This window comes from Microtus oregoni, unplaced genomic scaffold (genome assembly GCF_018167655.1).
Source record: "Microtus oregoni isolate MIOR12 unplaced genomic scaffold, Mior012 000003F_ref0000135, whole genome shotgun sequence".
NCBI lineage: Eukaryota > Metazoa > Chordata > Mammalia > Rodentia > Cricetidae > Microtus > Microtus oregoni.
Window position 1 is genome coordinate 56,132,974 of NW_024543062.1, and position 27,116 is coordinate 56,160,089.

The following is a 27,116-nucleotide window of genomic DNA, read 5'->3' on the forward strand; positions in this document are numbered from 1 at the left end:
CCCAGGACATTAACCTGTGGTACAGAACAAAAGGTAGAGAGTGGCAGTCTGGACTTCTAGACGCTATTCACCACTCCATTCTGACTGCATTGTGCGACCTTGCCCGTGACAGGGGTTGATGTAAGTGTTCAATAACTAAGGGTGGGGTAAACTGTACCATCTTAAAAGTTGCAATATAATATTCTATGATTATATTATTCCTGAGCATAAGAACATTTATACGCTAAGTGTTTTGATCGTGTTACAAGGTTATTAGATTCACATCCTTATTTGGGGACACATCTATTATGTCGACAGTGGTGTTGTCTGTAACAGATTATTAGGACACCAACCAAATATATCTAATTCAATTTGGTCAAAGTATAAGCAAATTGGCAAACTCAAACAGACCCTTAAATGCCATTTAATTGGTTGATTTGCTGAAAGCTATTGCAATATCCATTCTTCTACAGGACTGGGGAAAGGGATAGAGGTGACAATCTGAAATGACGGTCTAAGCAGGCAGGAGGCTCTGAAGGCAGAAAGCAATGCGGATGAAGTACATAGGCTAAAATGAAGAAGCAATCTCTCTGGGCCTCAGTCTCCTGCTTCTGTAAATCTCTGGGCCATCTGTAAGGATTCAGTGAAGCGAATCTGTTTGCTAACAAGACATAAAATGACCTCAAATTAATTATCATAATTTAAAATATAATGCATATATTAACACGTAATACACTTGTGTATTTTAAGTGTAATATGTTTGGGTACAAGTAGGTGCATGCTAGTATTGGTGTACATGTGTGTGCTGGTGCAGGCATTTGTGTGTGTGTGTGTGCGTGTGTGTGTGTGTGTGTATGAATCAGAACACAACCTTAGGAGTTTTTCTCAGTTGTCATCTTGTTTTTGTTGTTGCTGTTTTGTTCGTTTTTTTTATTTGTTTGTTAGTTTGTTTGTTTTTTAGACAGGATCTGCCACTGGCCTGGAATTTATCAAGTCATCTAGGCTGACCAGCCAGTGAGCCCCAGGGAACCTCCTGCTTCTCTGCCATCAGCCCTAGGATTACAAGTGTGTACCACCACACTTGGCTTTCTTCATATGCATTCTGGGGATCGAACTCATGTCCTCATGAGACAATAGTTTTCCCATCAGAGATATCCATCCCTCCAGCCCACAGATGTTACTTATGCAACTACCAAATATTTCTTTTTAAAACTCCAAGACTGATTCTCATCCTATATGATTTCAGGAAAACACTGTGAAGCCTCAGCCCAGCCCATGCCAATCTGACAACCAGCCCATGCCAATCTGACAACCAGCCCATGCCAATCTGACAACCAGCCCATGCCAATCTGACAACCAGCCCATGCCAATCTGACAACCAGCCCATGCCAATCTGACAACCAGCCCATGCCAATCTGACAACCAGCCCATGCCAATCTGACAACCAGCCCATGCCAATCTGACAACCAGCCCATGCCAATCTGACAACTTGAAAGTCAGTCCATGACAATCTGATAGCCAGTCCATGCCTCATGCCAATTTGACAAGCAGTCTATGTCAATCTGAAATCCAGCCCATGCAAACCTGACAAGCACACCGACTGCTTTTCTAATGGGAGCCTTCACGTGTTCTCCAGCTCTGTCCATTCCGCAAGGTTATAGGTAAGCATACTACTAATCCTTCTGTTTTACCACCAGGAAGAACTGGACGGAGATGGGGGTAACGACTGCTTATGGCTAGAAGCAGGAGTGTGGCGGGATCAGGAAGGACACTGTTTCTGGTCCCCAGCAATCACAGGGCCTGTGACATGCAGGGACCTTCTTTCAAGTGAACCTTTATACAGGTAAGTGGCCTTTCATTGTTTTCCTGAAAGAATGACATGTGCACACACTTTTTTTGTGGTGTGTGTGGATGTGTGGATGTGAATGTGTATAAGCCAGAGGACAAATCCAAACATCATCTCTCAAGTGCCCTCCACATATTTTTGATATAGTGTTGGGGAACATTATTTTCAGGTGTGTAACTTTTGTTTACACTGCATTTGTTTAACTCTGTGAAGCTGTGTTAACTGTGCCTGTCTAAAACACCTGATGGTCCCAAGGAAGCAATGAATGGCCAATAGTGAGGCAGGAACAAGGATAGGCAAGGCTAGCAGACAAAGACTCTAAATAGGAGAGATGGGGGAACTGAGGAGCAAGAGAGAACAAGGAGAGGAGGATACTGGTGGCCAGTCACTCAGCCACCCAGCCACCCGGCCACCCGGCCACCCGGCCACCCGGCCACCCGGCCACCCAGACACCCGGCCACCCGGCCACCCGGCCACTCGGCCACCCGGCCACCCGGCCACCCGGCCACCCAGACACCCGGCCACCCGGCCACCCGGCCACCCGGCCACCCGGCCACCCGGCCACTCAGCCACCCAGCCAGCCACAGAGCAAGAGTGAAAGCAAATTTACAGGAGAGAAAGGCAAAAACCCAGAGGCAGAAGGTAGGCAGGTTAATTTAAGTTAAGAAAAGGGGGCAAGAAACAAGCCAAGCTAAGGTCAGGCATTCATAACTAAGAATAAGCAACCTCTATGAGTGATCCATTTGGGAGCTGGTTAGCGGGCCCCCAAAAAGCCAAAAGAGTAAAACATACCACAACAATATAGGTCTCTGTACTGGCTTGTTTTGTGTATCAACTTGACATGACATAGAGTCATCAGAGAGGAGGGAGCCTCAATTGAAAAAATATCTCCATAAGATCCAGCAGGAAGGCATTTTCTTAATTAGTGATTTATGGGGGAGGGCTCAGCCTGTTGTAGGTGGTTCCATCCCTAGACTGGTGGTCCTGGGCTCTATAAGAAAGCAGTGTGAGCAAGCCATGAGAAACAGCACTCCTCCACGGCCTCTGTATCAGCTCCTGCCTCCAGGTGCCTGTCCTGTTTGATTTCTCTCAGTAATGGACTTTCACCTGGAAGTATAAGCCGAAATAAACCCTTTCCTCCCCAAGTTGCTTTTGGTTATGGTGTTTTATCGCAGCAATAGAAACACTAACTAGGACAGTATCTCACTGGTCTGGAGCTCAATACAAAGGCTAAGCTGATTGGCAGGTAAGGCCCAGGAGTTCACTGGCCTTTCCTAGGATCACACATTCACATAAATTCATGGGCCTGGCTTTTTAAATGGAAGTTCTGGGGCTAGAGTCTGCACCCTCATTCTTGCAAGGAAAGCACTTTACTGACTGTGCCACCTCTTTGGTCGCATACATTTCTGATCGTTCATTCTGGGGTGCCAGAAGGTGCCAGGCAGACGGTAATTCAGAGAAAGTGACCTAAGGAATAGATCGGTGGTTAAAGATAGCAAAGTCATGTGAGATGCAGCCGTTAGAAGATGAGTAGCAATAGCAGACATGTCTCCTGTGTCACAAAAGAGACCCATCATCTGGTTTATACAAGTATTGCCACCAACTGTGGAGAATTTTATCTAGGCCTACATGTGGTAGTAGGAGGAAGTGGGGAGTGTTTGTGCTCCTGAGACCAGTCTAAATTGTAAGGGGCCACAAAACAAAGCCAGTGTCACCTTCCCTTCCTGAAAACACTGACCTTATTGTTATGGTCTGGCTTACTTTGCCTTTGGGTGAAGGAGTCAGACTTCTTTGGTGCGGCAGCCACTGATAACAACAGACATCCTGCAACTTCCAGTGTGAGGAATTAGTCTCTTCTGATCTGCATAATCAGATCCCCAGGTAAACCTTGCCAATCCTGGCCCTGTGCTTTCTGTCTCCTGCTTTTCCAAGTCCTTACATTTATCCAAAATTCATGAGGATGTAACTCTCAGTAACATTTTTTTTAACTGGGAGGAAATTTTAAGGTTTCTATGATAAACATGAACTGCATGAAGTTTACTAAATCCGGGATAATCAGGTTTTCTTATGTGGATATGAAAAAAAAATAATGCCTGAATGTTGTATGCTAGAAGATACATATTCTGAATTTACATTTTAGCTACTTAATTTATTATAACATAGTGCTGATTTGTGTCACAGATTTGAACCTTCATTTAATGGAAAAAATATCCCAAAACTAATTTGGAAATAGGACTCTTTCATTTTTCTGAGATTTAGATTCAGTCTAACTCTATTCTGCCTTAGATGAAGAGGCAGAAAGACTCACTCTTGAAGGTCACAGTGATAGAGAACGAAGCTAGCACAGTCACCCTCCAGGGACTTGTTTTTCTACAGTATTCTAGGAGTAAATCTGATGCTGTTGGAAGGATTGGGAAAGGCAGATAAAACAGAATCAAGATCAAACATCTTTCTAACACCATGGCTATGATTAAAGGCAGGATCTGGGATCTGTGTGACTTTAAACCCCAGGTATTAAGACAGCCAGGCTTGGGAGATGGCTCAGTGGATAAAGAGCTTGCTACACAGGTGTGGAGACAGGAGTTCAGATCCACAGAGCCCTTGCAAACGTCCAGAAGATGTGGGGCTCATCTCTGAGCCCAGTGAATGGGAGGCTCTGACAGGGAACTGCTCCTGAGTGAGCTGGCCCTATCATCGAGCGCTGCTTTAAACTGAGAGACCCTGCCTCAATGAATAAGGGGTAGAGAAATCAAGGAAAACTCTCAATATCACCCTCTGTCCTCTACAAGCATATGCACACACGTGTACTCCCCTCATGCCACACAGACACAAAAGGAAGAGATTAACACTAAATTTGGGGCACAAACTAATTTTCAGAACCCAATAAATTTTTTTAAAGATTTTTATTTCTCTTTCTGTCTCTATCTCTCTCTGTCTCTCATGGGGGACATGAACATATAAGTGAGAATATCTGTGGTCATTGGCTTTGGATCCCCTTGAACCCCGAGTTCTAAATGGTTGTATGTCACCTGACATGGATTCTTGGAACAGTATTCAGTCTCACATTTCTCTTTCAAAGTTCAGTTTGTTACTAGAAGACTTTCTGAACTATCCCTGCATAGAGGTTGGAATATGAACGGTTCCAGAGGCTCCTATGTCTAAATGATTAGTCATCAGGAAGTGGCACTACTTGGCAGGGGTCAGGAGATGTGGCCTTGTTGGAGGAAGTGTGTCACTGGAGGTGGGCTTGGAGGTTTCGAGTGTGCAACTCAGGACCAGTGTCTCAGTCTCTTCCTGCTGCCTGCTGATCCAAATGTAGAACTCTCAGCTGCCTCTCCAGCACCATGTCTGCCTGTGTGCTGCCGTGTTTCCCGCCGTGATGACAATGGACTAAACCTCTGAAACTGTAAGCCACCTCAACTAAATGCTTTCATTTACAAGAGTTTCCACGGTCATGTTGTCGCTTCACAGCAATCGAGACCCTAACTATGACACCCAGGTATCGTCTTTTGCTCTGAGGATCTCTGATGGTAAATGTTTCTGTTATATTACCTACTTAATAAAATGTGATAGTTAACATTGACTGTCAACTTGGCTTACTTTAGAATCACCTGGGGAGAAAGTCTCAAGGCTTGTCTAGATCAGCTTCGACCACGACACTGTCTTGATGTTAACTGATATAGGAAGACTCAGACCACTATGGGCAGTACCATTCCCTATGTGTGGGGACTGAGTGGTGTAACAGTGGAGAAAATGAACTGACTACAAGCATGCAGACATTCGTGCCCTTCACTGTGGATGTGTCTGGTGCTTCATGTTCCTGTCTCAGCTTTTCTGAAATGATGAACTGTAACCTAAAATTGAGAGCTAAAAAATCTCGTCTCCCATAAGTTGTTTTTTTTTTTTTTTTGTCAGGGTATTTTTATCACAGCAAGCCAAATGAACTAAAACAGCATGCAGCTGTCTACACTCATCTGTCCTCTTATTAAATAATGAGCTCTTCATATCTGACACTCTTAAAGATCTGTGTGTCTTCAGAAGCACTGACAGTGCCATATATACATGCTAAATGAATTTTCTTGGCTGGCGTCTATGCATGTGTGCACGAGTGCAAAGTTCAGAGGTCAGCTTTGGCTTTTGTTCCTAAGGTACTCTTCATGCTTTTGTTGTTGTTGTTTGCTCAGACATGGTTTCTCAGGGGTACTAAAGCTCACTGAGCTATGTGGCTGGCTAGAGAGCCCTGGGGACCCACTTGCTTCTGTCTCCCCAGAGCTGAGATTATAAGTGTATATTGCCACATTCAGTTTTCCAATGTGTGTTCTAGGAATCAAACTCAGGTCCTCGAGCTTCAAGGCAAGCATTTTACAGACAGAGCTACCTCCTCAGCACTAGTGGATTTCAGTTAACACGATGAAGTCCCATATGCTAGCTGTGCCGTGGTTGTGCCTGGAAAGCCTTGTCAGGTATTCTAAGCACATGCATCTTGCTTTCAATGAAAAACCCACCATCACCAGCGCAGAGTAAGACCAAGAGGTCACAGGACAGCCTTGACCTCCGAGAGGCTCTGCTAGGCTTCCTTAGTATTACGAAGCAGTTGAATCGGGAGAACCGTGAAGATTACAAATCTGAGAGGATGTAATACAGCCTTGAATGTCCACCTTCTTTAAATTGCAAAGCACCAGTGACATCTGTCCAACATCTCCAGGGGACACTGTGGCCTGCAGCTGGCAGCAGCCCACTGTTACTTCTGCCTGCTCTGGCCCAGCATGCAGAGACACTTGAATGTAGGACACGAGAATTTTTCACTGATGATGGTTTATATGGTGCCAGTAATGCTTATGAATGCTCATATTTGGCTGTGTCTAGGGTTAGGGGAATATGAAAAATAGGAAGGCAGGTACCTTTGACTGGTACCTTAACATTTACAGAGAGTGCTTGAGGTGGGGTCAATTAAAATTCACACCCAGGAGGCAGCAGGGCAGCAAATATTGCTCTGGCCAAAGGTTTGCCAATATGAAACCATTCCCCACAGCTACTGGGAGCCAATAATTATAAGACAGAGGTCCCATGCCTGATTACACAGGCACCAGGCAGAGATAAAGCAAAAGAAAACACTGAAAAACAGAATAAACCAACAGTGAGAACAGCAAACCAGAACTCAGGTAAAGATGAGAAAAATTTCCCCTACTCATCTCAGCTTCATGGAGAGATGATATTTAGATGTCTACCTTCCTCATCTGGCCTATACAGGACCTTGATCGTATATGTGTGTGAATATTCACGTGTGCAGGTATATTGTTTGGAGGGAGCACATGTTCATGTGTGTACATGCTAGTGATATTTCATGTGTATGTGCAGGAATATTGTGTGTGGGTGTGTGAGTGTGCATGAGGGGGTAGGGAAGGGGGTATATAAGAAGTTTTGTGGTAAGGTTTATGTGTATGTATGAGGATGCAATTTGTGTGTGCATATATGTGAAGCAACACAGGTACATGCAGGTGCACGTATGTGCATATGCATTTGTGTATTTGTACATGTGGAGGCCATAGTCAACTTCCATTCTTGTTTCTCAGAATACCATTACCATATTCTTTTAGAAAGTATCCCAAGTTCCTTGCTCGTGCTCTCTCTCCTTCTGCTCCTGATTTGGACCTTGAGATTTCAGTCTGGTGCTTCAGTGTGGGTCTCTGTCTCTGTCTCCTTTCATCGCCTGATGAAGGTTAATATTCAGGAGGATGCCTATATGTTTTTTCTTTGGGTTCACCTTCTTATTTAGCTTCTCTAGGATGGCAAATTATAGGCTCAATGTCCTTTATTTATGGCTAGAAACCAAATATGAGTCAGTACATCCCATGTTCCTCTTTTTGGGTCTGACTTACCTCACTCAGGATAGTGTTTTCTATTTCCATCCATTTGTATGCAAAATTCAAGAAGTCCTTGTTTTTTACTGCTGAGTAGTACTCTAATATGTATATATTCCATACTTTCTTCATCCATTCTTCCATTGAAGGGCATCTAGGTTGTTTCCAGGTTCTGGCTATTACAAACAATGCTGCTCTAGTATCTCTCACTGAACCAAGAAGGCTAAGCTAGCTGCTCAGCAATCCTCTAAGCCATACCCCTTTCTCTGACTTCTTAGTACCAGAATTACAAGCAGCTCTCACCACCCCAACAGCCTTACATGGGTTCTGAGGATTGAACTCAGGTTCTCTTACTTTCATGGCAAACATGCTACCAACTGAGACTTCTCTCCAGTCCCCAGATATACAGTACCTGAAGGACTGTTCTCATTTCCTCCCCCACTGACCCACACTGTAACTACTTCATCTGTGAAGCCATCCCTGCCTACCTGCCCTCAAACAAACATCACACTCATCCCACGGGTTCACTGGATCATTAATTCACCTAACAGTCATTAAAGCTTACTTTTGTTTATATGATATGTGGGAGGATTCGAAGTTTAATATGGCAAAGTTCTTGTCCCTAAGAAAGTAGAGAGTAGCAATCTCAGACTACCTCCACCTCCCATAGCAGTGCTGATGTTCCTAAGCAGCACTAAGTGGCAGAGTATTTGGCCACTTTACATGAATGGGGGCAGTGCCGACTGTCCTGCTCACTGCACAGTATTGAACCACTGCATATGAATGGGGAATGGTGTTGACTGTCCTGATCGTAGCACAGGATTTGGTCACTGCACATGAACAAGGCTGTTTTAAAAAATACCTCTTATTTCTATTAAGAATGCATAGTATATCAGCTGAAATGGTTGAAGTGTGCATTATGTAAGCATGAGGCCTGGAGCTCAGAGCCTTGGAAATTCATGTAAATGCTGTTTGGCTGTGGTGGCTCACCTGTCATTCCAGCTTCAGAAGGTGGGGACAGGGGATCTCAAGAGCAAGATGGACTAGGCGGTGGTGGTGCATGCCTTTAATCCCAGCACTCAGGAATCAGAGGCAGGTAACTCGCTGTGAATTCAAGGTCAGCCTGGTCTACAGAGCTAGTTTTAGGACAGCCAATGCTACACAAAGAAACCCTGTCTCAAAAAAAAAAAACAAAACAAAACAAAGCAAGCAACAAACCAAAACCCAAAATGAACAAACAAATAAGAGTAAACTCATTGGCAAAACTGTTCATATAGTCAATCTCTGGTATTGTCTGAGAGAGTCTGCTTCAATGAATAAGGTGGGAGAGAAATGGAAGATGGTTTCTGACATCAACTTTGGGCTTCCACATGTAAACAAACACATATGCATGCAGCTCTGCACACATATTCATCTACAAACATGCAAACTTGCATGCACACACACATGAAGAAAGAAAAAAGATCAAGAGTGTGTCAGTTACTTTGTTATTATAAGAAAACACCTTTTGACAAAGCAAATTGTGCTCACAGTTTGGGAAAAGATACAGTCCATCATGGCAAGAAAGACAAGGCAGCTAGACCACCAGGTTGCTGGTCACACGGCTTCCATGCTCAGGAGGCAGGGGACAGACAGGAAGTTGGACCAGGGGGTAAAACCTCAAGAGCACGCCTTCACAAACACTACAATGTCTCATTTCATCCAGAGAGGCTCTACAACCTTCCCAAGGAGCTTCATCCTCTGGGGACCATGAATTTAAACACAGGCGCCTGGGGGACACATTTCACATCCAACACAACAATGAGGGCAGAAGGATAGACCACATTTTTTAGCACACTTAAAGAAATCATTCAGTGCAGGCTGGACTGAGAGAGTGAGATGTGGCTGTTGAGGGAGGAGAGAAAAAGAGCCAATGAAGAGCACACAGATGCAAATGGGGATGCAGACTCCTTCCTGCATTTGCACAAGATGCTCTCCAGCTTCCAGTTAAACTCTTCTATAGCCACGGACTCACTCCGAGGCACGGCTTCCTCCTCCAGGCCTTGTGCCGGACCCTTCCAAATTGTCCACCTTCTGCCACTGTGGCACCCCGCTGGCTCTGGCCATCACTCTACCACAGGCTCTAGCTTAGAGCACAGACTCTGGGAAAAATGGCTGTCTTTCCTAAATTCTTGGCACTCACATACTATTTTGTTTGTTATATAACTTTTATTCAAAGATTTAAATTTTTTTTTTACTTCCAATTGTGCGTGTGTGTGTAGTTGCCTTCAGAGGCTATAAGAGAGCATCAGATTCCTTAGAGCTAGAGTTACCCAATGAGGGTGCTGGAAACTATACATGCATCCTCAGCAAGGGCAGTATATCGATATAGAATATTATTTTACCTAAGCAAAGATGTATTACATTTGTTTATGCTGTAGGATATACCTTTAACTGTGTAAAGATGTGTTACGTTGGTTTGCGCGCATTTGTTTAACAATATAAGGATGTGTGTTTAATTATGTAAAGATGTGCTGCATCTGTTTCACATTGCCTGCCTAAGCACCTGATTGGTCTAATAAAAAACTCAATGGCCAACAGCTAGGTAGATAAAGGTTAGACAGGGCTAGCAGGCAGAGAGAATAAATAGGAGAAATCTAGGCTCAAGAAGAAGGAGACTAGAGGAAGAACAAGAGGAGGAGAGACGCCTGAAGCAAGAAGCCAGGCAGACATAGGGAATCAGTGGAAGTCAGATATACAAAAGAAAGAAAGGTAAAAAGCCATGAGCCACAAGGTAGATAAAGAGAAGTGGGCTAAGTTAAAAGAGCTAGCCAGAAATGTGCCTAAACTAGGCTGAGCATTCATAATAAGAAGTCTCCGTGTCATGACTTGGGAGTTGGTTGGTGGCCCAAAAGAAAAAGCCCAGTACAGTATATAATTGCCAATCCATTTCTCTATAAGATGTTATATCATCTTATTTTAGACTTCATTTCCCAGTAGAAATTATGGAAGATGTAATCCAAAAAAATCATTAGCTAGAAGATCTGGGTGAGTTTACCCTGCAACAGAAAATGGCTAATATTGTTTAAATAAAGTAGAGAAAACCTAGTATCTTTAAGTTAATGGGTGATTAATTTGTTAACATTTTAAAATGTTCAGAAAATTTTTAACATGCTTTATGCTAAGTACATTAAAATGTAAATTAAAAATTAATTTTCAAAACTGTTCTCTGGGTAGATATTCTTTCATATGGTTCCTCGGCTTTTCTCCTATATGATACACATAATTTTTAAGTTTTGAGATGGGTTAATTTTTCTACCAACACCATAAAATTGTCATCCAATATTAAATCACTGCTACTTTATAAAATATTTTGTTGAAATGATACTGAGATTTGACACTTTCCAATCTAATTTGGTGTCTATGCAGATCATAAAATTAACAAGGTGTTGATGTTTGTGGTTCAAGAAGACAAAGAGAGGTGACCTGGTTGCGATGAGCTGGGATGATGTAGCATTGTGAGCAAAGAAATAGCAAACAGAAAGGTACTAGAGAAGGAAAATCTACCATATTCTCCATAGAGTGGAAGTATTTATGGCCCGGGGTGGGGGCAGAGAAAGAAAAATGACACTATCAAGGGTGAAGTGGTTTCATTAAGAGTTTTGGCTGTAGTATGAATGGGGGGAATAATTTTCTGCCCTAACCCTGAAGATCCTTTCTCCTTGCCTCTACTGGTACTCTCTTGATCCAAGCTGTCATCTTGTCATTGAAAGTTTGACCCTGCAGGAGCTGTGTGATCTTTCAGTGTCCCTTATCTCACAGAGAGGCCATTTTTAGTCCTCTGACAAGTTAATATCCTCCCGGTGCCGAGTGTGTGAGAGAGCATCCCTGATGGACCCTCTCCATATGTTTTCACATCTGACGGGCACTCATAATGGCACCATCAAGGCCCTCCGATGACGCTGAACGTCAGATTCACTGCCGGCAGCTACACCGCCATCTCAGCATCTCCAAACTGCTAGGAAGCTGTGCTCCCCCATCACCCTGAGGATCCTTCTAAATTAGATATCAGAGTTTCAGGGCAGGGTGGAAGCTGCCTCTGTAGCAGGCATTCAAGTAGCCAAGGGACAGAGATGATCGATTCCAGAAACTCATAAAGAAAACTGATGCTGGCAGAGCAGAGTCAGGAGGTGCTCTAAACTCTGGGGCCTTTCCTGCTTCTTCTGTAGACTCTTTCTTGCTCAAGAGAGGGCTCATCGGCTATACTTGTTGAGTTCCAAGGCAAGGAGAGACCTGGTTTTCAAAAAGAAGCTGGATAAGGACAGCTGAGATTAACCTTTGGCTGCCATACATGCGTGTGGCACACACAGAGAGATACACACACAGAGAGAGAGATACACACACACACACACACACACACACACACAGACACAGACACACACACAGACACACCATACTTCTTATGTATTCAGAAATTCCCTAACTAGGGAGAGCCAAATGGAGGCCAAGCTGGGCAGTGATATTGTGGATTTCATTAGCATTTTACATTGAATCCTACCCTGTCAATCACAGCTGTGTGACTCAGCCTCTGTTTGCCTGTATCCCTGCTTGCACAATGAAGGCAATGCTGGGTCCTATCTCATAGGACTGTAAGAGATCAGACTGATCAAGGCTCTAAATTTTGCAGCACATGAGGTAACATGGTGATCTCTGCATGTTTGTTCAGCCAGGTTTTGTTAGAGCCCATATGGGTTCTTGTTAGAGATAATAGTGCTGGAGTCTTCCTTTAAAGCCGTCTGAGGGTCTGACCTGTAGCTTAGCTGTAGAATGCTTGTTCCATGCATGCAGCTCTGGAGTCAATACTGCATTCCTTAATAAACAAATAACCAAAGAAACGAGGAAGCTGACAAACATTTGAAGAGCAGTTCACATACAGGATTCCCTCCATGCAATATAATTCACTACTGCCTGTAATTGTGTTATAGTTAGACAACAATATTTGATATGATCCTAAGCCCTCTGGTGCCATTTGCCTTTGTAGAGGACTTGCAAACACTTGGATCTGGTGTAGAGAAATAATCCACTTATACCCACCATATCCACTGGATAATACAGTCTATATAAAATTACAATATTAATTTTTAAGACCTTTTGAGGGGCAGGTCTGTCATAGGACATAATATATAGAGGTCAGAGAACAACTTGGGAAATCAATTCTCTTTTCTACTATATGGGTTCTAGGCATAAAGCCAGGTTGTCAGGCTATGCCATCTTGCCAGTTCCCCATTATTAAGTCTGAAATTCCATAATTACTGTGATATGTACTCTATACACAAAACAAGTTACTGAAATAACTCACTTTTGGTGAACTTTCAATCCAATTGGTTAAAAACACAGTTAGGAAGTAGACAACATTCAGTGTGACTTAGAAGAAGAAACAGTAGCCACTGAATCATCTAGCTTTGGCTATTTCTATGCTAGATTTTTGGTTCTTTAGAATTTAATTTGCATTCTTATCTGAACAGAACCTCATTTACTACCATCTTTACTCCCAGAGACATCACTGCACACCATGGAATCAGGAGGCAGTTCACCATCAAGCTCAACATTTTAATTCTTAGGTTCGTGTTCTTGGGCCTTGACAGTGGACAGAGCTGTGTTCAGTGGTTGGCACTGTTCTGTTTTGTTTGTGACACTGGGTGTCACTATGCTGCCTATGATGCCCCTGATACCATGATATCAAAGATTCTCCTGCCTCAGCCTCCCGACTGCTGTGACTAAAGGCAGGCACCTCTGTGCCTGGTTTCCTGCTATATTTGTAAGTTACTAGAACCTGTCAGCTAATTCTTATATCCAGCCTTATTTTTTCAAAATTGACTGTGACTTACCAATGTCTTTTTCTATTACTTATAATTTATTTAACTAAGTCACCACGAATCTAATCATCTTTTTATATTGCTGTTTAGGTGGCTACTTCAAATGGTTAAGAATCATTGAGCAGTCTTCTACAGAGGAAAACTTAAAAGTTTTCTAAAACATCAAGAAGACAAACTGATATCCACAGGGAGGACTTCCTCCAGAGTCCACGGGGAGCAGCTATCGGGTCTATAGTTTTGGCGTTCAAGTGCATACAGTTTGTTGTGCCCCACCCGGGACTTTCTCAGTCACAGTCACTTCCACAGCCTGGATGGACACACTCTGCACAGCCACAAAGGATCTCAGGCATCCATATGAAATGAGAAAACTTCAGAAAGGAGAGAGCACAAAGTTCCCTTCTGTTTATGCAAATCACCCTGCCAACTCTAGGGGTGGATTCACCACACATTCATTCTCCCATTCGACAAAGAATTACCAAGTGTCAGAAGGTGAAAAGCAAGCTCAGGCAGTTTTTCTTTTATCTCCATGGTGAGTACTTGTTCTCACTTAATCCCCAAAGCAACATCAGACAACTAAGTTGTGAGTGAAATAAAGACCAGACCGACCACAAATCCCGCTCCTTCCTGAGTGAGACCATGACAGTAGTGGACGGCAGGTGTTTTAGTTTCTCCTCTGTTGCCGCTGTAAACTATCCTGACAGAAAGCAATCTAGGGGAGAATGAGTTTATTCTGCTGATAATTCCAGGCCACTGCCCACTATTGTGGAGAAGTCGAATCAGGAACGTGAGGCATCTCGTCGTATTGCATCCATAGTGAAGAACAAAGAATGGATGCAAGCTCTGTGCTCAGCTAGACACTCATATAAAGGCTGAGGACCAGACCAAAGGAATGGTGCTGCCTACAGTGGTCTGTGTTCTCCCACATTAATTAAGGCAATCAGGACAATCCACTACAGACACACCCATAGGCCAACCTGGTCTAGATAGTCCCTCATTGAGTCTCTGTTCCCACCTAATTCTAGGTTCTAACCAGTTGACAATTTAACATTATCATCTCAGTCCTCATTATAGTCTATCATTATTCTTCATGGGTCTCTTAACAGCCTGTGATGGCTGGGTTTTGTCAACTTGACATAAACCTAGACACGCCTGGGAAGAAGGAATCATAATTAAGAATATGCTTCTATAAGCTTGGCTGGTCTCTAGGCAAATCTGTGGGGTACTGTCGTGATTAATGACTGATGTAGGAGGGCTGACCTCTCTGTGGGCCGGTGGTCCTGGGTGCTGTAAGAAAGCTGAGCAAGCCATGAGAAGCAAGGAGCAAACATGGTTCCTCATGGCCTTGCCTTCATCTCCTGCTTCCAAGTTCCAGCCCTGAGTTTCTGCTCTGACTTCCCTAGCTGGTGGACTGCAACTGAGGGCTGAAAGGAACCCTTTCATTCCCACGCTGAGTTTTGGACATGCTCTTTACCACAATTGAAAGCAAACAACGACATGGTCTACCTTTAGCAAGGGTTACTTATAGTAGAATGGCTCGGGGAATTGAAAATTTTTGGTGAAACATATAAACTTTGAGAGCTGAAAATTCCCCATAAATAGACTCCGAGGTCTGTGGACAGCTGGATCATCTGTCCCGGTCACTTAAATATGCGCGACAGAATTTTGTGATGGCCGATGGAAATGGTGCACTCACTGTCTTCAGCTCTTGTGTTTACTCTATAAATAAACTCTCAGTATTTATAAACAGGGACTGTGGATCCTTAAACACTGTTCCAGAAGAGCCTTGAGTTAGAACAAGCAAAACAGAAAAATTCATGAGCAGGCAACAGCTGTTAAAGGTAATTGCAATATTGGATCTTGATTGCAAAACCACAAAAGAAACGGAGCTTTTCAAGGTCCGCGATGATGAACACTGATGGTGGTCAGGTCCAGGAAGCAAAATGGAGACACACAGTTTCTTCCCGTGGCCTGCAGACAACTTTTGAGTCATCAATTATAAATTATGTTCCAACAGATAAAGCAGAGAGGAAATTAATTTCTGCGATGAGATCTACTTTATAAGAGAGCTTCTTCAAAGCACTCTTTTATTCAGTTTGGGGGTGGGTGTAACTATTGATACTGTTTTACTAACTCTGTTTCCTTCTATGAACTGCAACTTCCCATAATTCCTCAGAGCATACTAAGATTTTAATGGCAAAATTCAGAGGATAGAAGAGGAACTCAGGCGCTGAGAAGAAAGTCGAGGAGAATCCCCTGTGATGATGGAACTTTACTCAGGCAATGCCCAATATAGTGTCTTCCAGTTTAGCCACCTAAGGTTTGGAGCATAGGAAGCTAACTTTAGCTTAATGTAATTTGTGTGTGCTCCCACATCATGAGCGTGTGTGCACGTGTGCATGCGAAGACCCCCAATCCTCAGGTGGCATTCCCGAGGCTGCCATCCACCTTTCTAAGACCAGGTCTCCTTGCTGGCCCACACCATGGTGATTAGCTCACTATGTTGACTGGTCAGTGAGCTCCAGGTTCTTCCCTATTTTTAATCTTCCTCATGCTGTAATTACAAACATGTCCCACAACCATTTTTATTTTATTTCTATGGAGGTTCTGAGGACATTTCCCCATGCTTGCAAACAAGTACTTCACACCCTGAACCATCTCCCCAGTGTTTATTGTAACATATCAAGTAGGAATTTAGATAGTCCTCCACAGACAGAGGCTCTGGTGCTGGACAGGACCATCTCAATGATCAAAAGGTTCCTGGTCACCTTCAATCCCAGTCAATCAGACCAAGCAACTCGTGAGTCAACTCTCACAAAATATAGATGCCCCTGTGAAAGCACCCTCAGTCTTAGACAGACAGGTCAGAAAAGCTCTGAGCAGAGTTCAGGGGAACCAGCTGAGGAAATGTGTGTGTGTTAACAGGAGCAGAGGGTTGGGAAGAGCAAAGGTCAACCCTTTAGCGTCCTGTGTCAAGTCCTGTACTCCCTGCCATGTGTCATTTCTGTCACTGTCGGCTTCAAGGCTTCAAAATAGAACAGATGGCTTGACTTTCCAGGACTCTGCATGCTGAGGAGGTACCTGAGAGCAGAGCGCATCGAGAGCTGTAGTGGAGCAGCCCTGTAGAGACACTGGGGTGCAATCCAGGAAGCGAGGTGAGGGAGAGAGAAGTGATGCTGCACACACAGCACCAGGTTGCTCAAATCCCAGACGCAATTTGTGTTAATAGTGAGCTTGAGGTAAAGATGCGTGCTTCAGCATTTCAGGAAACGTCCGCGCTTCTCGCAGAATGCACGGGGAATAAAGATGCTCCCCAAAGCCATCATTCCTCAACTCTATGCCATGGTTCCACTCAGCTTATTGGAGAATATGTTCTGGGCCCTCTGTGTGAGTGTGTACCTATGCATGTGAGGGTGTGTGTGTGTGTGTGTGTGTGTGTGTGTGTGTGTACATGTGTTCTTGGGTATAGAAGCCAGCTTGAGGTTTTGTTCCTTAGGACATTGTTCTCGTTTTTAGAGACAGGGTCTCTCATTTTTATCCGGGACTCACCAATTTGACTTAACTGGCTATGCAAAGATTCAGCTATCTCTGCCTCTCCCCCTGAAATTCGAAGCACATGCCACCACACCTGGCTTCTAAAATGTAGATTCTGGGGATTAAACTCAAGTCCTTATGCATGCAATGCAAGCGCTTAACTGTGTCTGTGGCATCTCTCCAGCCCAGGTGACACTGTCGCCTGTGAACTCGTCTCAGTGGAGCTGTTCTTTGTAAGAATGCAACTCCCAGAAGTTGAGGATTTGAGAGACACTCCATTTTAATGACACCACCTGAGATAGCGAGCCGTTGGGATTTTGGTGCAATGGTGCAATATACCTTACCCCTGGGGAGGCTGGCCAGCTTTGAATGCAAGCAAGTTCCGGTTGAGGGCATGTTGGCAGCAAAGGCCATTTTCCACATAAGCACATACCTGGAGAAGCACATCGGAAGCTGGTCTCACGCGCTGCTGGAACAGGATACTGAGCGCCCGGTTCTGTTGTTCCAAGTCAAACACTCTGGTCTTCAACTTTACACACTCCTCCCTCAGGTCCTACGACAAACACAGTAAGGAGGGAAAGGCAGTTTGACTGACAGATGTCTTTGCATATCACAGCCATAGTTCATATGATACCTCAGACACATTAGGGGGGAAAATACCATTCTGTTCTTCAGAGCACCCAGAAAAATAAGTCATTAAAAACCATTTTCTTCCATAGACTATTGTCTGATGGAATTGCTAGGATCAGGGAAGCCCGATTGTACAAAAATAAATAAATAAAGCACCTTGAAATCAGAAATGCATTAATGCAGGCTGCTATTTTTGAAGGCAGTAAATCTTAGTAATATAAAGTCAATTTATGTTTCTACCCATGTATTATGTTTCTTCGCTGTCTCCATAAAAGCAATCATAAAGCACAAACCACAAAGACAACAATATTTTTACAGCAAATAAAGAACTGACGAACTAAAGGAACTACCACTTTAGATGGAACCTTCTGGTGTCATTTAGGGAAATGAGTCGAGAATCTCAGCATTGTGACTCATGAAGTCATTGATACATTTAGTGGGAAGTGGTAACTTTGAATGGAAGGGTGTATGTGTGTGTGCATGTGCTTCCATGTACATGCAACAGTATATACATATGCAGATATATGAGCACATATATGATCGTGTATGTGAAAGATGCCTACTTGAGTGTTGTTCCTTAGGTGCCATCCACTTCAATTATGTATTTGTGTGTTTGTGTCCATGTGCATGTGTGGCTGTGTGAGCATGGATGTGTGTGGAGGACCAAACAGGACACAAGCTGTTCTGCTCTATAACTATTTACCTTACTCCTTTGAGATAAGGTATCTCACTGAATGTCATACCTTATCTCATGATGTATGCATGGAGGTGAGATAGGTGTGTATGTATGTAATGAGTATGTGTGGATGCATGCATGCTATAGTATATATGGACGTCAGAGGACAACCTGGGTTTTTGGTCCTCACTTTCCACTTTCTTTGAGACAGGATTTCATTGCTTGCTGCTGACCCTAACTGGCTTCTGGGAGTTCTCGTCCCCGAACCTTCCATTTCCCTGTTTAGCTTGACATGGGTTCTGGGCATGTGAATTCATCTGCACATACTTGAGAAGCAAGCACTTCACCCCATCTCTCCAGCCCTAACCTTCTCATGTTGTGACATGAGTTTGTCAGTGTTTACAACCACCTTGGGACACATGCAGCTCACACAGATTGGAAATACCGGGCTGACATGATAGCAATGGGAAGCCTGTCCTGTATCAACCTGCTTTGCACACGAGAGCTATAGGGCAGCTGTGGCTGAGTGTGAGCATGCTCTACCATGCTCTGCAGCACTGGCTCTGTGAAACGGCATGGGGCAAAGAAATCTTTCAGAGTATGGCTCCCTGCACACTGCACACTCCTTTCATCTTTTCTAGTTAAATGTGTGAATCCCATACACAGAGTTTAGCTGATGCCTGTTGCAGATGCACGCTTGGAATGCGGACTATAGGAAGACAATGCAGAGGCCAGAAGCAGAAGTATATGTATTCTGTCTGTGGGTGCACCACCATTTTTTAAAGCATTGAACCTCTGCTTATCGCCTATGCTAATTTCTGTTGTCAGCATGCACATAACACTCTGCTCCCAACACTAATTGTTTTCACTACTACTAATTAAGCAATTAATAAAACCCGACTGTGGGGTAGATAAATATTAATAGTGCCCATTGGCTGGGAAAACACATGCACTCTGATTTGCAGTAGGTAAAAGGAAATGCAGACTGAGAGGCTTGGGTTTGTAAGGAGAAATGGGGCCTGAGACCACAGCAGTGAAACCGCCTAGTAGCACAAGGGTAAAACCAGGCAGTTCTTCAGGTGGTAAGATAACAGAAACGAAGATGTCTTCTGCTGAGTTTATTTTCTTTTCATTGATTTTAGGAGGGGTGTTGTGTTTAGTGTATGTGTGTTGGTTAGAGGAAAATTCATGGGAGTTGATTCTCTCCTCCCAACAAGAAGGTCCTAGGAACTAAACTCAGGTATCAGGCTTGGCAGGGAGTGCCTTTATCCAGGGAGCCACCTCTCCAGCCTCTACAAGAGAGTTTTTATACAAACATCTGAATTTCAATGCCCACTTCTATTATTCAAGGAACAGTCAAGGTTAATTCGTAGGAACACAGTCATGGAGCCTGGGGACAGTTTGATTGATAACCATTGGCTTGTCCAGCCCAGCATGGGGTAAGGAGAAGGAGATGCAGAACAAGATATCAGTCCATGGTCACTGACAGCAACTGAGCTGCTCTGGATGTTTGTGACAGGATAGAGCTGCCTGTGTGGTCTTTAATGTTTTTATAATGCTCACAGAACCTGTGGGTAGCTGCTGTGTTAGTTACTTAAATTGCTGGAAAATATTCCTGACAAGAAGCATCTTAGGGAAATCAGAATGTATTCTGGTTCACAGTTTGAGGGTGGGGACAGGAGGATGAGGCAGCGGGTCACACTGCACGCACAGGCAGGAAGCCGAGAGAGATGAACGCTGGTGTTCAACTAACTTGTTCCATTTCATTCAGTCCAGGATCCCAGACCATGGAAAGCCGCTATCCACATTTAGATTATCACTCCTCTCTTCAATTAAACCGACGTAAAAACTCTCTCAGACTTGCCCAGAGATTTGCATAGTAGGTGATTCAAGACTGAACATCACAGCCATTGGTGTCTTTTTCTGTTACCTCCAGGCTTAATAGAACACACGTGTGCCCATGTGCACACACAGAAAGACAACGCGAGGGAACTGAGACAGCAAAACAACCTTCCTTGACTGCTTCTGGGCTGTCTTGGCGGGAGGTGGCAGCTGTCTGTCTGCTTGCTCTGTGCTCAGGGTTGGAAGCCAATTGACATAAAGGACTAGGTGATATATTAGTATCTCAGCTGGGTAGCAGAGCAGCTGTTTAGACTCTGCTGGTTACAGAGCACCGACACCAAGACTGAGAACAGCTCCCTGGCAAAGCTGTTGGAGAGAAATGGCACTACATTATTCACATGCCAGAACCTGGCATTGTCACTAGTGGCAAAGGCTGGACCATCTATCTCCTCTTGGATTCCTTAAGCCAGACTTAAGGGTGTACTCTGCTCAAAACAGATGTGTGTTTCTTCAGATAGAAAATGGAAAAGGGGACAAGGAAATGTCTCATTTAGTAAAGTACTTGCCACACAACCATAAGGACCCAAGTATCATCTGCAGCACCCATGTAAAAAGGAGAGGCATGGCAGCAAGAGCCTGTGACCCCAGCATTGTAAAAGTGGAGGCAGGCAGATTACTGGGGCTCTCTGGGCAGCCAGCCTATGCGGTGAGACACCTTCCCTCAACAAAAACAAGACAAGAGAGAGGAGAGAGAAACTGAATTATGCAAAAGAGTTTTTGGTTTCCACATCTGTAAACTGAGGTACCACATCTGTAAACTCGAGCTTTCGATAGCTCAGATGTGTCACTTGCTCCTTGGGTCAGGTGCTGCAAGCTCGTTTAGTCATGGCTCTCCTTGGGGGCTTTCATTGATGTCCCCTTCTCAGCTAAGGTTTCCAGAACTTCTATATAGAGAACTGTCTTTCCATGGAAAGGCAGGCCACACCCCAGATACACAGTCTTAACATCAGGCACCTAAAAGGCCAGGCAGGTAGTATGAATGCGTGCCTGAGTCAGGGTAAGAGGAAGCAATGAGTTTTGTGTGGCTAATGGAACAACCATCCTTCAACACAAAGCCCTGATGTTAAGCCACTGTGAGTGTGCTTGTGTGTGTGGTGCTCATGTGTCCATTGTGGAGAGCAGAGGAGAGCTGGGGGTGTCATTCCTCGGCTGTGTTCTACATTTTCGTCTGAGAGAGGATCTCTTGATGGCCTGGAATTCGCCAAGTGCGCTAGGATGGCTGACCTAGCAGCCCCAGGGATCCACCCACCTCCAGTTCTCTCACCTCTCTAGTGCTGGGATTGCAAGTGTATGCCACCGCACTTGGCTTTTTACATGGGTTTTGGGAATCAAATTCAGGTCTGCATGCTTGTAGAGACAAGCACTGATCCATCTCCCGAGGACCAGATTAAGCCGTCCTTAATCCATGGGATGGCGGAACAGTTTATGCAATTACAGGAAATGGAGCTATTATAAAACTAGTTGACAGCTAGTTATGAAATAAGGTTCAAAGTAAGATCCATTCTGAGATACCTTGCTTCCTAATTTATAGTGTGGCTCAACATACAGCAGGCCCTGAATGCTTTTGCTAGGGAACACGACAGCATTCCTAGGTTTTTCTTAATGTTCACGGGCTATCTTGACCTTTTGTCTCATCCCCTGAGACTATAATTAGCTGTTGTGGTTTTAGTTCTGTTGCTGTGATAAAATATTCTGATAGAAGGCTACTTAGAGGAGATAAGGGTTCATTTGGCTTACAATGCCAGATTCCAGTGCATTATCTGTGGGGAAGGAGCTTGAGACAGCTGGTCACATCATGTCTACACTCAAAATCAGGGAGAGATGATGCATCCAGCCCACCTGCCTGCTGCTACTGATAACTCAGTTACCTTCCCCGACTCTCACACATCTCAGGGCTCAGCCTAGGGTAATGGGATGTCCACAATATGCTGGGTCCTCCTACACCAATCAATAACTAAAACAATGCCCCCCCGCAAATGCCGACTGACCCTAGTCTAGATAATTCTCCTCCCAGGTTGGCCCATGCTGACAGATGAAACCAACTAACACAAGCAGCCTTGGGTTTCAATCTCTGTAGTGGCTTTCATCACATACCTTTCACTCCTGTGGATATACGTGGAAGGAGCCAGTAAGTCCCTGAATGTTGAATGCTAACAAGTGGGCACAATGGTGTAGGGGTAAGACCATATACAGTTTCTGCCACTTTGTAGCAATTCCAATTGTGGACAAAGTGTTTCCCTATTCTTACACATGGTTGCACACTGAACAAAATTAAAAAAGGACTCAAAACGTGGATTTTAAATATTGAATATATGTGGATGCTTATAAACGTACCCAGGGCCTTTTTAGTAACTGGATCTAGAGAGGCCATTGCGGCAGAAGGGGACACAGATGGTCAAATGGTACCTCCCTGACAGCGAAATATGTGGGAGCATGAGGGTCTTTCAAGCCATAAAATTGTGTATTTTGTATTTGTCATTCTATATGAATTACCCGCAAACTGGAATATATCATCTGCCAGCTTCCCTCTACGCCGTGGAAGAAGAGCACCATGCAAGTGTCTGGATTCTCTACAAGCACAAAGGTAAGCCAAGATTGTCTATGGGGAGCAAAATTAACTCCAGGGAAAATTTGATTTCTTCCAACTTGGTATTAGTGGAAAGATGTTGTTGGAGAAGCTAGAAGAGTTATACAGTCAGCAATGTGATTGACTTGCTGATGATAAAACGTACAAAGTGGTTACTGACTTTATTTGCACTATGACTTGGCAGTACAAATGTCAGTGGGAAGTGCTAATATAGTCACTTTAGTGCTACTGATCAAAAGGAGAACAGGTTCTGTGCATGTGTGCGAGTTCGTGTGTGTACAGATACATGTGTGTCTACAGGCACGCGCGCGCGCACACACACACACACACACACACATATGAGTATGGGGGGAAGACACCTCTGGTGCCATTCTTCAGGTGCTGTCCCTTTCTTCCGTACTTTGAGACTGGATCTCACTGAAACCTGGACCTTGCTGTTTAAGCTATGCTGTCTAGCCAGTAAGGCCCAGGGACCAGTTTTGTCTCAGCTTCCCCAGCTCGCTGTGTGTCACAATGCCCAGCTTTTATTTGTGGATTCTGGGAATTGCATCCAGGTTCTCTTCTCACATTTGTGCAAGAAGGCAAACACTTTACCAAGGGAGGCTCTTCAGAGAAACTGAGTTCTTGATCAGTAGAGTATGTGACAATGTGGCAGAAAACAGGAACAAAATCCTAGGCTTCCTGTCCATGTTGTTGGTCTGGGCCATTCTTGCCTGGTGAAAAAATGTTGGTTTGGGATAGACTTCAAAAGACCAGAAGCCATGGGAGAGTGGCTTCTGTGTGTCAAAAGGGATGACACATCCTAAAACTGAATCACTTAGGGCTATAGAGGTGGCTTATCAGTTAAGAGCCTGTGCTCTTCCAGGGGGCTATGCTTCAGTCTCCAGTACCCATGTTGGTCAGGTCACAACTCTTGCTCCAAGAGATTCACTTTCTTTTTCTGGACTCTGAGAATACTGTACACACACACACACACACACACACACACACACACACACACACGCACACTCATTCATACACACAAAACACACATGCGTAACTTAAAAATGTAAAACATAAAAACATCATTCACCTATGACATAATACAAGGGTATGTGTACATGTGTGTTTGAGAGAGAGATAAAAAGGAGAGAGAGAAATCACCCTCAATTTTGGTCATATAACCTGTGCCAAGTACATCTGCCTTCAGAATTAATTTTTCTCATTTGCATGTCGGTTGCATTTATTTCCAATTTTTTTGAGATGTCTCATGTAGCTGAAGATGGACTCAAGCCTCAAGAATGACCTTAAACTTGTGATGTTCTTGCCCCCTCTCCTGCATACTGGGATTACAAATCCTGTGCCAGGGAGTCAGGTTTATGCGTTGCTGGGGATACGAAGCAGTGTACACTAGGTTTGCACTCCACCACTGAGCTGTAGCCACAGCCCTGTTACGCTCATTATTGAGGAGAATTCTTTGTCTTTTTGAAGCAATTTTAGAGTCCTCTAAGAACCAGGAGACATGTATTTGGCAGAATGTGACCCGTGGACTCCCAGAAACCCCAGCATGACTTCCTGCTTGGTGAAATCCCTGGTGCACACCATCCAGGAGTAGCTCGTCTCTGTGTGCCTGGCAACCCACCTGCACTACAGTACAGGGATGTGTTTACCTCCTATTACTTGGATTTATGCAGCTAGTTTTTCGTGGCTGACCTAAAGGACCCTGCTTTCCTCTGTACTGTACCAGGCCCCCGAGGCACCATTAAAGAGACAAGACAAAGTGTTTCAAGAGCTATGCACAGGGCTGCAAAGGCTTCCTTTCCCCCTTCTGCTGTGGAATAAAGTGAGCACAGAGTTTTCAACAAGTAGGAGACAGCTGAGAAATCAAACGGTTTGAAAGAAAAAGGTATCTAGGTATACTGTGGCAGGAATCTGGGTTTATTCACCATCTGGCTCTTGCCTTCTTCCGTATTAAAGGACAGCCAGTTGTCCTTGACACCTACCTACAGCAAAGACCTATTTACCGGTTTTCATAGGTGTGGCTCTGTGTAAAGTCTTTGCAAGGAGATGTGTTATGACTCATGGAGGCTAGATGTCATCGTATAAGACAGCTGGGGCAAGTGGGATGGCAAATGGGTAACTGTCAAGCTGGTACCCACAATGTAGAAGGAGAGAATCTCTGACTTGCATATTCATGCCATAGTGTGCACAAACCCACACATGCAGACAGGCCATAAGTAAATACAAGCAATGGTTGTATTTTCTCTTTGCAGCTGGTAGACATGCTATCCTCTACAAACGATTCCTTCCTCCTCTTCTGATGGCTGGAATGTGACTACAGTGGCTGGAGCCAGAGTAGCTATTTTGGACCATTCATCACACAGGGGAGAGTGGGGCTCCATCTCATGGGAAAATGTGAGAAGTCAGAAAATATCAGCCCTGCACTGACTACCTGGAAACTTGTTTATGAGAAAGAAACAGGCTTTTAGCTTACGTCAGGCATCACTATTTTACAAATCTGTTCCTTACAAGAGAACCCAACTCTGAGTAGTGTACTTGAATGTCTTTATTTATACAATGCTGATATCATATGAAAAAGTTAAAAATTACTTGCTAAAGGAGAAGTAACAGATGTCTAGCAAAAAATGCCATCACGGTTTGTATGTGGTACAAATCTGAATAATATTCAAGAGTATCTGTGAGAACGGCAGACATCTGGCAAATTTCTTGTGTATTAAAGACAAGGTGGCACAGTGACTTTGTTCTTCCTAGTCGTATCTTCCAGGACATGCTGTGGAAGCTGGCAATTCTTTCAGGAAAGTTTATATTTTGCAGAAATTGTTAGAATAAACAAAATCTGAGCGTCAGTGAGAGATGGCTAAAATGGGAATTGCTGAACGACATGTACCAAATCTGTCAAATCTGGCCAACTGTGTATTTACTTCCTCTGACTGTGATGGGTAATACTGAATGTCCACTTGACAGGATCTAGGATCACCTATGAGACCTGCCTCTAGACAAGTCTGTGAGAGGGTTTCTAGACTGAGTGTACCGAGGTGGGAAGACTCTCCTGAAATGGGGGGGGGCGTTCCCTGGAGGAGAAAGTGAGCTGAGCACCATCACGTCTCTCTGCTTCCTGACTACAAGAGATGAGAGCAGCTATTCATGTTCCTGCTGTTATGACTTCTGCACCATGATGGGCTGAACACTTAAACTGGAAGCCACAACACACACTCTTCCCTCAAGCTTCTTTGGTCAAATATTCTGTCACAACATGATAAAGGTAACAGACTGTCCTGAGGTCAGTGTGTAGTCAGGCAGAGAGAGGATCAGAGCTTTTCTGTCGATTTTGTACTGATCCCAAATGACTCCCAAGAAACTGATCCCCTCCATGATCTTGAGGTGTTGTCTACATGCTCATTACACAGGAAAAGGATTCAAGGCTTTAATGAATTGGAACACTTTTCTGATTTCAAAGACCTTTGGTTGAGGCTTAGGCCATGTGGTGGTTTGAAAGAAAAAGGCCCCCTGAAGGGTGGGGCACTATTAGGAGATGTATCTATGTTGGAGTGGGTGTGGCCTCCTTGGAGAAAGTATGTCACTGTAGAGGCAGGCTTTGAGGTCTTATATATGCTCAAGTCATGCCCAGTGTCTCTGACCTCTTCCTGTTGACTGGGAGTCAAGATGCAGAACTCTCAGCTCCTTCTCCAGCACCATGTCTGTCTGCATGCTGCCATGCTTCCCGCCATAATGATAATGGACTAAACCTCTGAACTGGAAGCCAGCAACCACAATTAAATGGTTTCCTTTATAAGATTTGCCATGGTTATGGTGCCTCTTCACAGCAAAAGAAACCTTAACTAAGACAGGCCTCTTTCAATGCTGTCTTTAAGAAGGTCTTCTTATCTTAGGAACTCAAATGACCTACCAACTTCTTTAGTTTGCTTCAAAACATAAAGCAAAGGAGAGAGAGAGCATGAGCAAGGAACTCAGGACCATGAGGGGTGCACCCACCCACTGAGACAATGGGGATGTTCTATCGGGAACTCACCAAGGCCAGCTGGCCTGGGTCTGAAAAAGCCTGGGATAAAACTGGACTCGCTGAACATAGCGGACAATGAGGACTACTGAGAACTCAAGAACAATGGCAATGGGTTTTTGATCCTACTGCATGTACTGGCTTTGTGGGAGCCTAGGCAGTTTGGATGGAGGTGGGTGGTCCTTGGACTAGACCTGGATGGAGGTGGGTGGTCCTTGGACTTCCCACAGG

At 44.2% G+C, this 27,116-nt stretch overlaps 1 protein-coding gene across 1 annotated transcript in view; it reads right to left on the reverse strand.

The window, feature by feature from the left end:
- The window catches only part of Nckap5 (NCK associated protein 5), a 769,956-nt gene that overhangs the window by 149,516 nt on the left and 593,324 nt on the right, over positions 1–27,116 (reverse strand). Inside the window, exon 9 of the mRNA XM_041648822.1 lies at positions 17,506–17,625. Within this exon, the coding sequence (XP_041504756.1) occupies positions 17,506–17,625 (120 nt within the window). The remainder of the gene's footprint in view (positions 1–17,505; positions 17,626–27,116) is intronic.